Source organism: Mobula birostris, chromosome 2, assembly GCF_030028105.1.
Source record: "Mobula birostris isolate sMobBir1 chromosome 2, sMobBir1.hap1, whole genome shotgun sequence".
Lineage (NCBI taxonomy): Eukaryota > Metazoa > Chordata > Chondrichthyes > Myliobatiformes > Myliobatidae > Mobula > Mobula birostris.
Genome location: NC_092371.1, coordinates 218,569,096 through 218,585,074, shown reverse-complemented (window position 1 = coordinate 218,585,074; position 15,979 = coordinate 218,569,096). Strand labels below are relative to the sequence as shown.

Below are 15,979 nucleotides of genomic sequence, written 5' to 3'. Positions count from 1 at the left end.
GCATGACATTATTATCCAGATGCTCCACGGGTGAATGTATGACGAGGGAGATAGTGTCCATCTTGGACTTGTTTTAGCCATACATAAATTGCAATGGGTCGAGGCTGGCTGGGAGGTTAGAGTTGATGTATACCATGAACAACCAGCATGTTGAAGCACTTTATGATGGTAAATGTTACAGCCACCAGCAGTGTAATTAAGGCACATCACCTTAATTTTCTTTGGCAGGAACCTCAGACTGAAGTAGGGAGAGGTTAAAATTGTCTACAAATACCCCTGCCAGCTGATCTACAAGGGTTCTAAGTCCATGGGCAAGTACTCTAACAGGGCCAGATGCTTTCCTTGTGATCATTCTAAGAAAGACTGATAAGACATCTGCAACAGTAACTGTGGGTACAGATGAATATTGTCTGATCGGTTGGTGACATTTCAATATCTTTCTGTTCAAAACGTGCATAGAATATGTTAAGCTGTTGTTAATGATGCTGCCTGTCTTCGTTTTGTAGCCCTTTATAATTTAATTGTAGATTATTTCATGTAGATCTACATATGATGTAGATTATTTTAGTTGTGAATATTGACTAAAGATAGGACTGGTCTCAACTGTATACTCTTCTGTTTGGTTTAATAACCTGGCAAGGTTCTTTTACAGATGATCATTTGATGAATGGGCAGCTAAAAATGAGCCTGAATCCAAGCAACTGTTATCCTTACATTCATTCTTTCAGTATAATTCTAATTTATATAGCCATTAGTTTCCTACAATAATTAGCAAATTCAAATAAAATATATTTAATCTCAATGTTTTATATTGTAATTTGTTAATTTGTTATTATGATTGATCTTCCAACAATAAATCCAAAGGTTAGATTTCTAAAATTTTTCAATTTGTTGCAGAAGAATTACAATACAAAAATATTATCAACTGATTTTTTTATACAAGTGAAGCTATCGTATCACACACAAAATGCTAGGGGAACTCAGCAGGCCAGGCCATGTCTATGGAAAAAGAGTAAACAGTCGACGTTTCGGGCCAAGACCCTTCATCAGGGCTCCTGTCTCGGCCCGAATCTTGTTGCTTTGGATTTCCAACATGTTTGTGCAACTACTTTATATTCATCAGTTCTAAAAAAAAACATTTTTTAAACCTGCAGTAAACTCTTAGATTTTATTCAAGCAACACACACAAAATGCTGAAGGAACTCAGCAGGCCAGGCAGCATCTATGGACAAGTAATGTGCATTCTGGGTCTGGGGATTACTTCACCTGCCCCATCACTGAACTGTTCTCACAACCTATGGACTCAGCCTTCATCTCATGTTCTTGATATTTATTGTTCAGTTATTTATTTGCAAAGTTTGTTGTCTCTTGCACATTGGATGCTTGTCCATCCTGTTGGGTCCAATTCATTTATTCTATTATGTTTCTTGGACTTATTGAGCATGCCCACAAGAAAATGAATCTCAGGGTTGTATATGGTGAAATGTATGTACTTCGCTAATAAATTTACATTGAACTTTGAAAAAGATCAGGAGGAATAGGATCCAGATCAAATAATATATCAGAAATCTGTCATTTGTTATGTGGAATTGAAGAGAAATGCATTGTAACATTAATGATTCCATCTCAACTGATCTTCAGCTAGAAATGTTCTCTATTTTCATTAAGATATAATAGATAAATGGTGTATTTTTTAAATTAAAAGAGAAACATATTAAAAGTCTGAGATGCCAGCATTTCGTTATGCTTAAATAAATTTACTATATTTCATTTGTATTATGTTAGACCAACTTTTGGTAACTCAATTTCAATGTTGACTGTCCTTATGAATTCATGTTCATAGCTCATCTGATATTGAGTTTGTAAAATTTTCAAAAAAACTAAGTAATTAATCTATAACTTGTGCAAAAAGTAATGCAATATTTATTATAACCATCCAGTTGCACTCACCCCCATCATTGCAAAGTGCTTTGAGAGACTGGTTCTATCACATCTGAAATCCTGTCTGCCCTCTACCCTGGATCCCCATCAATTTGCCTATCGCACAAACAGGTCAACAGAGGATGCCATCTCCACTGCACTTTACTCTGCCCTGACCCACCTGGCCAGCCCCAACTCTTACGTCAGAATGCTGTTCATTGACTTTAGTTCGGCATTCAATACTGTGATCCCCTCCAAGCTGATCACCAAACTTCGCCAGCTTGGTATCAGCGTATCCCTCTACAATTGGATCTTGGACTTTCTGACTAACAGACCCCAATCAGTTAAGTTAGACAACCTCTCCTCCTCCACTCTCACCCTGAACACCGGCGTGCCTCAAGGCTGTGTGCTGAGTCCTCTTCTGTACTCCCTTTTCACCTATGACTGCATTCCTGTACATGGTTCTAACTCCATAATCAAGTTTGCAGACGACACCACTGTGGTTGGTCTGATCAGAGGGGATGACAAGACGGCCTACAGGGACAAGGTCCAGCACCTGGCTGCATGGTGTGCCGACAACAATCTGGCCCTTAACACCCAGAAGACTAAGGAGATCATTGTGGACTTCAGGCATGCCAGGAGTCACACTCATGTCCCCATCTACATCAACGGAGCTGTAGTGGAGCGTGTATCAAGCTTCAAATTCCTTGGTATCCACATTTCCGAGGATCTCACCTGGTCCCTGAACTCCTCCATCCCGATCAAAAAGGCGCAACAGCGCCTTTTTTTCCTGCGGAGCATCAGGAAAGCTCACCTCTGTCCCAGGATACTGACGGACTTTTACCGCTGTACCATTGAGAGCATACTCACCAACTGCATCTCAGTGTGGTATGGCAATTGTCCCTTATTGGACCGCAAAGAACTCCAGCGTGTGGTGAAAACTGCCCAGCCGATTATCGGCACCCAATTTCCCACCATTGAGAACATCTACCATAAACGCTGCCTGGGCAGAGTGAAAAGCATTATCAGGGATGCATCTCACCCTAACCATAGACTTTTTACTCTCCTCCCATCTGGTAGGCGCTACAGGAGCCTCCGCTCCCGCACCAACAGGCACAGGAAGAGCTTCTTCCCTGAGGCTGTGACCCTGCTGAACCTCACATCACAGCGCTAAGCAGTATTGCACCCATATTGTACTGTCTCAGTACTTTCATATTTGTGTACTGTAGCCCTTTTTTATTCGCAGTTATTTTGTAAATAACACTATTCGTTGCATTTCTGGTCAGATGCTAAATGCATTTCATTGGCTTTGTATCTGTACTCAGCACAATGACAATAAAGTTGAATCTAAAATCTAAATCTAAATAACTTCACAAGAATGTTTTTTTCTTACATTTTGGGGATAGAAAAGGCATGTGTATGCTAAGTACAACTCTTATAGAATAGATTTTGCATTGTGACGTTACAGATACCCACCAGACAAGGTCATACAAGTCATCAGTGCCTTTGGTTCCAAGGTGCATGAGACATTCGTTGAATTCCTTAGATAGGTTACTGCAGAAGAGATGCAATCTTGATGGTGCCAATCTCCATTTTATCATATCATGTACAGCCATGTGGCTCCTCGTAAAACTCTTCCTACTTATAGAAGCTGTTGACAAGTTATATAAGATGTATACAAGCTTTAAATAGTATTAAATATTTGTTATCACTTTTAACTAGCAGAGAGTTAATGCAGAATTCCAGATACATATATGATAATAATTCCATACAAGGAATTAATTTTAAAAAATCAAACCACATGAAATCAGTCATAGCCTTATGATGTGGGAGAATAATTGGTTAGGAGGAAATAGATAAAGAAAAATAGTAATTAACAAATACTAATATCTAGCATGTGAGTGGTCTCTTCCTAGAATACTTTTGTGTTATTTCTTACCAGTACGCCAGACAGCCTCCTGTACTGCTTCTTGAAAGTCAACATTCTTAGATTTAAAGAATAGCTCAATATCCTCTTCTTCTGTAACAAAGGTCAGTCGCTTCCCAACAGTAACCACAGTAAATACTGCTCCATACTACAAATTAAAATATTTTTATTTAGAAGTATGACTTATTCAATAAGCAGAACCTGAAAAAAATGCCTAGTCCATCAGATTTTGTAGCTGCAATTAATAGAATATGAATGAGAGCAATAGCTATTGAGCTTACATTTCTTTCAAAACTCCTCTGGTTAATTTTAGGGAGCATCATCCATATTCCGTAACATTGGGATATTGAAACTAATTGTAAGATGTATGAACATTCCCACAATTTTACACTTGGATTTGGATTCAATAATGGGGCAGTATTTCTAAATATAATGGCAGCGCCTCTAGCTTAACTGAATGATACATTAAAGACACACATCAAAGTTGCTGGTGAACGCAGCAGGCCAGGCAGCATCTATAGGAAGAGGTACAGTCAACGTTTCGGGCCGAGACCCTTCGTCAGGACTAACTGAAGGAAGAGCTAGTAAGAGATTTGAAAGTGGGAGGGGGAGATCCAATATGATGGGAGAAGACAGGAGGGGGAGGGATGGAGCCAAGAGCTGGACAGCTGATTGGCAAAAGGGATATGAGAGGATCATGGGACAGGAGGCCCAGGGAGAAAGAAAGGGGGAGGGGGGAAGCCCAGAGGATGGGCAATAACGGATGGGGTACAAGGGGGAGGTGGGGCATTAGCGGAAGTTTGAGAAGTCAATGTTCATGCCATCAGGTTGGAGGCTACCCAGACGGAATATAAGGTGTTGTTCCTCCAACCTGAGTGTGGCTTCATCTTTACAGTAGAGGAGGCCGTGGATAGACATATCAGAATGGGAATGGGATGTGGAATTAAAATGTGTGGCCACTGGGAGATCCTGTTTTCTCTGGCGGACAGAGCGTAGATGTTCAGCGAAACGGTCTCCCACTCTCCTATAGAAGGCCGCACCTAGGTTTTACTGAGTGCGATTCGCCAAACACTGCAATCAATGGTCATGTATTTACATGGAGCAGATCAACAAGGCCAAACTTGCTCGCCAAGCACACACTAGACCTGCTGTTCCTGCCACTGTCTTGTAGATATCTAGGGGGCAAAAATGACACTTTCTACTTTCCATGTAAACCCTTGGGCAGATTACCAGGGTAACAGAGCTTTGTAAAGGAAAATGTAATCTGCACAACAACTTTCAGTAATTTCCACGCTTGATTGCAAAATACACTCATGAGAGATTGATGGTTATATACTTTTCAACAGCACTGAATGCTGACAGCCTATGTTTTCTTTAAAATGATAAATGGGGCCAATGTTTATTCAGTGACTAATGTCTATACAGGAGCCAATGAAATATAGTGGCATGATTTTCAAATCATCATGTACACTATAATTTCCAATACTTCAGACTGAATAAATAATACAATATGAAAAGCACCAGGTTTCATTCCTACAAATGCTGATATGAGAATCAATTATTTTCTTACTCGCCACATTATGTAATTTGAAGCTGAAGAACGCATACTTTTTACAGTGGCTTACTGTAAAATTATGGGGCCAAACCCAGACCATTATGCAAATATCCTCCTGATTCTGGGCAGCTCACCTGGCCAGGACTATCATCTCCAGTGAGAGATGGTAGCTTGCCAAACATCAATCTAGGTGTGAAGATAGAGGAGATTAAAGATATGATCATCCTCACGTCCTTCTTCCTGGACAATCTCTCAGGGAGAGGGATGACATGCTTCTTCTCCAATTCCATGGGCTCTGAGGTGGCTGGGGAGTTTGATATATGGATCGATTGATTCTGCAACTGACGTGGGTGGGATATTTAGGACAGAATGCTTTCTGCTGGTTATGCATGGACTCTGCCTTCTCCTGCATAGACACACAATCTTCAAAGCTTTCCTGCATGCTTCTTCTCCATTTTGAACTGATGGAAACCAAGGATTCCCACAATTTAGTTAAGTAAACTCTTTTTTCAAGAATTTTACATCATGCTTAAAGTGTTTTCTCTGTCCTTCTGGAATCTCTCCCCATGATGGAGTTGAGGAGTTAGCCTGAACTGGAACTGTTTGAGAAGGATGGGACTTGCTAACATTGCATTTGCCTTCCTCACTACAGACTCAACCTGCAAATTAACCTTTAGGGAATCCTGCACAAGGACTCACAAATCCCTTTGCACCTCAAATGTTTGTATTTTCTCTCCATTTAGAAAATAGTCAGCCCTTTCATTTCTTCTGCCAAGGTGCATGAACATACACTTGCTGACACTATATTCCACCCGCTACTTCTTTGCCCATTCTCCTAATCTATTTAAGTCCTTCCATAGCCTATTTCCTCAAAACTACCTGCCCTTCCATCTATCTTCATATCACCTGCAAACGTTTCAACAAGGCCATCAATTCCATCATTAAAACAATTGACATATAACGTAAAAAGAATTGGTCCCTACACAGACCCCTAATCACCAATACCCAATAAAAAAAGGCTCCCTTTATTCCCACTCTTTGCCTCCTGCCAACCAGCCACTGCTTTATCCATGCTAGAATCTTTCCTGTAATACCATGTGCTTGTAGCTTGTTAAGCAGCCTCACGTGTAGTACCTTGTCAAAGGCCTTCTGAAAATCCAAGTACACAACATCAACCAAATTTCCTTTACCTATCCTGCTAGTTATTTCTTTAAAGACTTCCAACAGATTTGTCAGACAAGGTTTTCCTTGAGGAAACCATGTCAACTATGTTTATTTTATCATGTGTCTCCAAGTACCCTGAGACTTCATCCTTAATAATCAACTCCAACATCTTTTCAACAACTGAGGTGAGTGTAACTGGCCTATAATTTCCTTTCTTCTGCCTCTCTCCTTCTTGAAGAGTGCAGAGAAATTTGTAATTTTCCATTCTTCCAGAACCATTCCAGAATCTAAATCATAACTAATGCTCCACAATCTCCTCAGCCAGCTTATTCAGAACCCTTGGGTGTACACTATCTGGTCCAGGTGACTCATCTACCTTCAGGTCTTTCAGTTTCCCAGAACCTTCTCCCTAGTAATTGTAACTTCATGACCCCTGCCATCTGGAACTTCCACCATACTGCTAGTACCTTCCACAGTGAAGAATGATGCAAAACATTATTCAGTTCATCTACCAATTCCTTGTCCCCCAATACTACCTCTCCAGCATCGTTTTCCAGCAGTCTGATATCTACTTTCACCTCCCTTTTACATCTTATGTATCTGAAGAAACTTTTGGTATCCTCTTTAATATTATTGGCTAGCTTACTTTCATATTCCATCTTTACCTTCCTAATGACTTTTTTTAGTTGCCTTCTGTTGGTTTTTAAAAGGTTCCCAATCCTCTAACTTCCCACTAATTTTTGCTCTATTTTGTGCCCTCTCTTTGGCTTTTAAGTTGGCTGTGACTTCTCTTGTTAGCCATGGTTACGTCATCTTGCCTTTAGAATACTTCTTCTTCTTTAGGATATATATATCCTGTGCCTTTCAAATTGCTTCCAGAAAGTCCAGCCATCATCACTGCCAGTGATCTTTTCCAATCAATTCTGGTCAACTCCTCTATCATGCCTCTGTAATTTCCTTTACTTCACTGTAATACTGATACGTCTGCTTTAGCCGCTCCATCTCAAATTTCAGGGTGATGTCGATCATATTATGATCACTTTCCCCTAAGAGTTCTTTTCCCTTAAGCTCCTTAATCAACTCTGGCTCATTGCACAACACCCAATCCAGAATAACTAATCCCCTAGTGGGCTCAACCACGAGCTGCTCTAAAAATCATCTCACAGGCATTTTAGAAATCCCCCTCTTAAAATCCACATCAACCTGATTTTTCCAATCTACCTGCACATTGAAATCCATCATGACTATTCCATCATGACTATTGTAACTTTGCCCTTTCAACAAGCATTTTCTATCTACAATTGTAATTTGTAGACCACATCCTTACTATTGTTTGGGGTGTTTTTACACTTGCAGTTCCTTAGCTCTATCCACAACAACTCAACACCTTCCAACCCGATGTCACCTCTTCCTAATGATTTATTTTGATTTTTTACCACTGAGCCACACCACCCTCTCTGCCTTCCTGCCTGTACTTTTGATACAATTTGTGCCCTTGGACATTAAGTTCCCAGCTGTAATTTTCTTTCGGCCATGATTCAGTGATGTCCACACTACAACAACATACCTGCCAATCTTTAACTGTGCTACATCATTGACCTTATTTCATATACTGCGCGCATTCAGATATAACACCTTTGGTCCTGTATTCAGCCTTTTCGATTTTGTCTGCCTTTCACATTGCATCTCATCCTGTTGACTGTAATTTTGCCCTATCATCAGCCTCTCTTGTAGGAGTCTCACTATATATTGCCTCTGTTTGTAATCCAACTACCTCATCTTTAGCATTATCACTGCGGTTCCCATCCCCCTGCGAAATTAGTTTAAATGCACCCAAACAGCTCTAACCAACCTGCCCGCAAGGATATTGGACCCCCTTGGGTTCAGGTGTAACCCGTCCCTTTTGCGTAGGTCATACCTTCCCCCGAAGAGATCCCAATGACCCATAAATCTAACCCCTGCCCCCTGCACCAGTTCCTCAGCCACACATTCACCTGCCAAGTCATCCTATTCTTACCCTCACTGGCACGTGGCACAGGCAGCAATCCCGAGATTACTACCCCAGAGGTTCTGTTTCTCAGCTTTCTACCCACCTCCTTAAAATCTCTCTTCAGAACCTCCTCACCTTGTCTATCCATGTCACTGCCAATATGCCAATATGCTGCTCACCCTTGCCCTTGAGAATGCCATGGACACGAGCTGAGACATCCCTGATCCTGGCACCAGGGAGGCAACATACCATCTGGGCGTGTCTATGGCATCCACAGAACCTAGTCGCTGTTCCTCTGACTAAAAAATCTCCCATCAACACAGCAGTCCTCTTCACCTCTCTGCTCTTCTGAGCCACAGCACCAGACTCAGTGCTAGAGACCCGGTCACTGTGGCTCCCCCCTGATAGGTTGTCCCCCATAACAGTATCCAAAGTGGTATACTTATTATTGAGGGGAATGGCCACGGGTGTACTCTGCACTGGCTGTGCATTTCCCTTCCTTCTCTTGACAATCACCCAGTTATCTGTCTCCTGCAGCCTAGGGGTGACTACCTCTCTGTAGTTCCTGTCTATCACCTCCTCTTTCTCCCGTATGAGTTGAAGGCCATCGAGCTGCAGCTCTAGTTCCTTAATATATTCTCTCAGGACCTGTAGCTCAGTGCACCTGGTGCAGATGTGCAGCACCCAAACCTGGACTTGCCTAAGCCACTCTAAAGACTGGCACACTCAAATGGATGGCCACTCTGCTTACACCTGTGTTGTTTGTATTCCCCCTGTCGAATGTATCCCTCTTGCTGATTGGTCGCACCTCAACTCAGAGAAACTGCCGCAAAATTCTATGAAGTCTTGATCGCCACCCTGATTAAAAAGTAGCTCCTTACATGCTCCCCTCGTGTGTATTCCCCAGTCCTCAAAATACGACAATAAGACCATTAAACATGGCATCAGGATTAGGCCATTTGGCCCATCAAGTCTGTTCCACCATTCCATCATGGCTGATTTATTATTCCCCTCAACTCCTGCCATTTCCCTGTAACATTTGACACCCTAATTAATCAAGAACCTATCAATCTCCATTTTAAATATACCCATTGACTTGGCCTCCATAGCTGTCTGTGGCAACGAATTCCACAGATTCACCACCCTCTTGCTACAGAAGTTTCTCCTCATCCCTGTTCTAAAGGGACATGCTTTTATTCTGAGGCTGTGTCTCTCTCCCTAGATTCCCCTCCCCCGAAAGGAAACATCCTCTTCACATCCTCTATATAGGCCTTTCAATATATGATAGGATTCAAAGAGATCCCCTGCCCCCCCAATTCTTCTAAACTCCAGCAAGTACATCCCATAGTTAGCAAGCACTCCTCATATGTTAACCTTTTCATTCCTGGGATCATTCTCATGAACCACTTTTAGACCCTCTTCACTTGTTTCATTACACTGAACCACTGACGTTGAGAGAACTTTAAATCAATATCTAGAAAGGATCCTGCAGATGCATAGCCAGCATCGGATGACATTGAGTCAAACTGACCTGAGAAGAGCAGGGTGAACTGCCTTAATGACTATCGTCCTGGAGTGTTTACATCTACAGTGATGAAATGCTTTGAGAGGTTGGTTATTCTGGAATTAACACCTGTCTCAGCGAGGTTCTAAACCTATTTCAATTTTCCTATTAGCACAATAGATTTACAGTGGTTGCAAACTCATTGACTCTTCACGCAGCCTTGGACCACCTGGACAATCTAAGTAGCTATGTCAGGCTGTTATTTATTGACTACAGCTCCGCACTTAACACAATCATTCCCACAGTCCTGACCGAAAAGCTCCAGAAAGCTGAGCCTCCACACCTCCCTCTGCAACTGGATCCTCGACTTCCTATGTGCGGATCAGAAACAACACCTCCACCTCGCTGACAATCAGCACTGGCACATCTCAGGGATGTGTGCTTAACCCACTGCTCTAATCCCTCTACACCCATGACTGTATGGCTAAGCTCAGCTGAAATACCATTTATAAATTTGCTGCTGGTACAACCATTACTGGCAGAATTCCAGATGGTGACAAGAGGGCATACAGGAGCGAGATATATCAGCTGGATGAGTGGTGTCGCAGCAACAACATTGCACTTTACACCAGTAAGACCAAAGAACTGATTGTGGACATCAGAAAGGGTAAGATAAGGGAACACACACCCGTCCTCATAGAGGGATCAGAAGTGGAAAGTGTGGTAAACCACGTATCTGGGTTGTAACTGGGTTACCTGTTTGGACATGTCTGGACATGCCCCTCTGCTGGCTGTTCCTGTGGCTCCTCCCACAGACCCCTGAATAAAGGCGATTGTGTCACTGCTCCTCCCACAGTCCAGGACAGACATGTAGCATGGACATGGATCCATTTTACTGTTAATAAAAGCCTTTCACTATTTACTCTACTTCCAGTCTTTTGGAGTAATTGATAGTGCATCAGAAAGAGTGAGCAGTTTCAAATTCCTGAGTGTCAATATCTCTGAGGACCTAACCTGGATGCATCACATCAATCCAGCTACAAAGAAAAGCACAAAGGTAGCTATCTTTCATCAGGAGTTTGAGAAGATTTGTATATCACCAAAAACAATTGAAAATTTCTACAGATGTACCCTGTAGGGCATTCTAAGTGGCTGCATCACTGTCTGGTATGGGGGGGGGGGGGGGGTGCTACTGCACAGGATCAAAGATCGCGGAGGAGAGTGAAACCCAAGAGCTGCAGGGCAACAACTGGTCCCAAATCTGGCGGCGGGGGACCCAAGACTCCTGCACCTCCCACCCAATGGTAGTCATGAAGAGAGGGGAGAATTGTTAATCGCAGGCAATTGGCACTGAATACCTGATTGTTTTCCACTCTCATCCTCGACCATTTTAATCTTGCTCAACGCTTTACTCGGCGCAAAGTAATGGAGGCAACCATAGGTTCACATTTCAACATCAGGCCTCACCGCAACATCTACCCCCAGTGATGGCCATACTCGCACTCTCGAGAGTCTAGTTTGCCGAATCCCTCAGGAGGTTGCAAAAGCAACAGCCTGTTTAATTAACACACATCAAAGTTGCTGGTGAACGCAGCAGGCCAGGCAGCATCTCTAGGAAGAGGTACAGTCGACGTTTCAGGCCGAGACCCTTCGTCAGGACTACCTGAAGGAAGAGTGAGTAAGGGATTTGAAAGTTGGAGGGGGAGGGGGAGATCCAAAATGATAGGAGAAGACAGGAGGGGGAGGGATGGAGCCAAGAGCTGGACAGGTGATAGGCAAAAGGGATACGAGAGGATCATGGGACAGGAGGTCCAGGAAGAAAGACAAGGGGGGGGGGGGACCCAGAGGATGGGCAAGGGGTATATTCAGAGGGACAGAGGGAGAAAAAGGAGAGTGAGAGAAAGAATGTGTGTATAAAAATAAGTAACAGATGGGGTACGAGGGGGAGGTGGGGCCTAGCGGAAGTTAGAGCATGAACATCGACTTCTCTAGAGTTCCGCTAGGCCCCACCTCCCCCTCGTACCCCATCTGTTACTTATTTTTATGCACACATTCTTTCTCTCACTCTCCTTTTTCTCCCTCTGTCCCTCTGAATATACCTCTTGCCCATCCTCTGGGTCCCCCCCCCCCTTGTCTTTCTTCCCGGACCTCCTGTCCCATGATCCTCTCGTATCCCCTTTTGCCTATCACCTGTCCAGCTCTTGGCTCCATCCCTCCCCCTCCTGTCTTCTCCTATCACTTTGGATCTCCCCCTCCCCCTCCAACTTTCAAATCCCTTACTCACTCTTCCTTCAGTTAGTCCTGACGAAGGGTCTCGGCCTGAAACGTCGACTGTACCTCTTCCTAGAGATGCTGCCTGGCCTGCTGCGTTCACCAGCAATTTTGATGTGTGTTGCTTGAATTTCCAGCATCTGCAGAATTCCTGTTGTTTGTAGCCTGTTTAATTAGTTCAATAGTACATCCTTATAAGAGAAATAACAGGCTGCAGACTGCAGCAAACACAGCTCGGAATAAGAAGTATTTATACTATGTAGCATACATTATATCTAGTAGTTCTGTGAGCTGTCTGCAAAATGTGACCTGATCACCAGCGCCATCTTGCATCAGTAAATCAAAAGTTTTCTATCAGGGCTGATGTCTCGATCTTGAATTACTCTTTTCTGTGGAGGCCAAAGGCTGTGTATGGTGAATTTAGGCAGGGTGCCTGCCTTCACTGAAAGATGGCTCCCAAGATATTGAAAAGGGACTGCATTTTGATTGCCAGGGGAGTGAAGACACTGGTGAAAATTGGCAGAGATATTCAGTGTAAGCCCCATCCTCAGATGTAGTTTAGAACTCCTACATAAGGGTGATCTGAACAGTATTCCTTTGGTGTTGGAGATCACCTTCACACCAGCAGGGAAGTAGCTGAGGCCAGTCTGATGAAGGGCCTTGGCCTGAAATATTGAATATTTATTCCCTCCACAGATGCTGCCTGACTTGCTGAGTTCTTCCAACATTTTGTGTGCCTTGTTCAAGATTTCCAGCAACTGCAAAACCTCTTGTGTTTATGAGACTGACCTGTATCATTACAGTGAGGAAGATTTAGATGAAGGCTCATGCGATGATGGGATCTTGCTTTACACAGTCTAAACTGGGATTGGGTTCGCCACTCTCCTGACACTAACAGTAAATGCGAATGGTAATTTATTGCTGACGTCAACCAAATTTGAACTTCCACATCAAGCAGTGCAATTATAAATTGAGCCAACAGAAGGATTTCTAGCCCGTTCCCATTGCCGGAAACAGCAAAACAAGAGCAGCTTTTTAAAACAATGCTTCAACTCAGAAGTACAAACATTTTTGGTAATGTGCAAAGTTTTCCCCCTGAAGCAATAGCGTTCTGTAAGAGTTACAAATAAAGGGGCGGGGGAGGGAAGGGAGTTCTGTGGAAGGCCATCTTCTCGCCTTATCACAAACACTAATTAAATGTGTACCAGCTTTCTCCTCCCTGCAAAACCCCACTCTACGGCAATGTTGTTAATATTATTGTGCGAAGGCTAATGCCCAGTTTTATATAATGATCTTGTTTCCATTTTTACCTGCGCTCGGGCTTGTTCGATAAATTCAAGCGGCGCTTTTCCGAAGCGGAAAGAAGCGCCGATCCAGGGTATCCAGCTGCCTATGCACGGAGGCGCCTCCGGATGCTTGCGTTTAAATGCCCAGAACAGCAGGTACGTCGCCGCCAGAATTAGCGAGATGTGTACCAGGAGCGAAGTGCAGCCTACAACATCCATTGTTGACACAGGAAGATACAAACGGCGCAGAATCGCTCCCGTGCCAGGCACTATTGCTCAATCGGTGACTGACAGCTCCGTGAATTCATAAACAACGGGAATTCTGCAGATGCTGGAAATTCAAGCAACACACATCAAAGTTGCTGGTGAACACAGCAGGCCAGGCAGCATCTCTAGGAAGAGGTGCAGTCGACAATTCAGGCCGAGACCCTTCGTCAGGACTAGCATATTGGCTCATCCCAAAGTGGATTCGATCTTTAACCGAGGGCCTATTAGATGGCTTGTTAGAGCAGCTTGAGCTTCAGCCTACTCAGGGTGTTGTATTTGATTGGGTGTTGTGGAATAACCCAGATCTTATTAGGGAGCTTAATGTAAAGGAACCCTTGAGAGACAGTGATCATAATGTGATTGAATTCATACTGCAATTGGAGAGGGAGAAGCATGTACCAGTATCCCAGTATCACAATGAAATAAAGGGAATTACAGAGGAGCTTGCCCAAGTGGATTGGAGGAAGATGCTGGCCGGGATGATGCCAGAACAGAGATGGATGAAGTTTCTGGGAATAGTTCACAAGGAGCAGGATATATGTGTTCCACAGAGGAAGAAGTTCTCAAACAGCAGGGCTAGGCAGCCATGGATGACAAGGGAAGTTAAGGACTGCATAAAAACGAAGGAAAGGGCATATAAGGTAGCAAAAGTGAGTGGGAAGTTGGATGATTGGGAAGCTATTAAAATCCAACAACGGCCAACTAAAAAGCCATAGGGAGGGAAAAGATTAAGTGTGAAGGCAAACTAGCCAATAATATAAAGCAAGATACCAAAAGTGTTTTCAGTTATATAAAGAGTAAAAGGGAGGTGAGAATTGACATTGGACCACCGGAAAATGATGCTGGTGAAGAAATGAATCTGTGGAATGCTCTGCCACAGACTGCGGCGGAGGCCAAGTCCGTGGGTATATTTAAGGCAGAAGTTGATCATTTCCTGATCAGTCGGGACATCAAAGAATATGACGAGAAGGCATGTGTATGGGTTGAGTGGAATCCAGGATCAGAGCAGACTCGATGGGCTGAATGGCCTAATTCTGCTCCTATATCTTATGGACTTAACATTACCAGCTACGTTTTCTATCACGGAGTATTTGTTTCTCCATTTTATGTTTGTAGAAATCTTAGCCAAGCAACTGCCTCTTATTTTTGAGAGCTCCCAATATCCATGGACCCTTACCATTAACCTAGGGGTCCATGGACCCCCAGAATGGGAACACCAGTGCTAGACTCTTCATCATGTTTTGGGGTCCTCAGAAGTTAGAAGCAGAGAATTAAGTTAAATCTGAATTAGATAAAAGCATTTATTAAGCAGTGTTGTAATAAAGTGCTTTTGTCATCTGAAAATTTTCTGGATGGAGAGCAGAGGCAGGTTTAGCAAACCAGTGTTTCTGTCAGATGGGGTGGAGCCAAAGTACTGCTTATAATTGAAGCACAGCATGCCTGTAAATTGCATTGCAATTATTTTCATTTACATATTCATGTTATGGGGTGTAGCAGTATTTCTTGCAGAAGAACCATTGAAATGATGGCTTGGAGAGCGGCTAAGACTCAATCAAATTGCTCTGGATGTGGAGTCTACCATAAGTCACACAGATTTCTCAGGTCAAATCACCACAGATTTTACATTACTCAGCCAGAGATTTCATAATGGTCCAATAGTTTCATGATGATTGTAGCTTTGGAGCCAAAGTTCCTTCTAATTGTTTTTAACCACCCCAAGCAGGATATTTTAACTTGGCCTGAAAACTGCAAGGTACTTTAAATACTTTTTTTGTACTATGCATGCTATGAATATTGACTAGACTTCCTCAGTGTTCAGCGAGCTGGTAGTTTATTAACAATGACCTACTGGCTTCCATTCTGTGTTCATTGTTACAATTTGTAACAGTATTGTAACTTGAAACACTGTCAATGTAAATATGTTGAAGCTCTCAAATGTTTCAAAGTAAAGGTTGTGGCACGTCTATTACTCAGAAAATTTGTAGTTTATATTCATTAACAAATAATTAATTTCAGAGTATTTCACAAGTATATCAACATAGAGTTCAAAATTATATATATTAGCATAATTTCAAAATTATATTGACATTATATA

General features: G+C 42.7%; 1 protein-coding gene across 3 annotated transcripts in view; it reads right to left on the bottom strand.

The window, feature by feature from the left end:
* The window catches only part of cyp39a1 (cytochrome P450, family 39, subfamily A, polypeptide 1), a 35,607-nt gene extending 21,763 nt beyond the window's left edge, over window positions 1-13,844 (bottom strand). For all 3 annotated transcript variants that reach the window (XM_072251475.1, XM_072251476.1, XM_072251477.1), the window contains exons 1-3: window positions 13,642-13,844; window positions 3,860-3,995; window positions 3,397-3,571 (exon numbers count right to left, since the gene is read on the bottom strand). In XM_072251475.1, the coding sequence (XP_072107576.1) occupies window positions 3,397-3,571; window positions 3,860-3,995; window positions 13,642-13,836 (506 nt within the window). In that variant the 5' untranslated portion in view covers window positions 13,837-13,844. The remainder of the gene's footprint in view (window positions 1-3,396; window positions 3,572-3,859; window positions 3,996-13,641) is intronic.
* Between the last annotated feature and the right edge of the window lie 2,135 nt (window positions 13,845-15,979).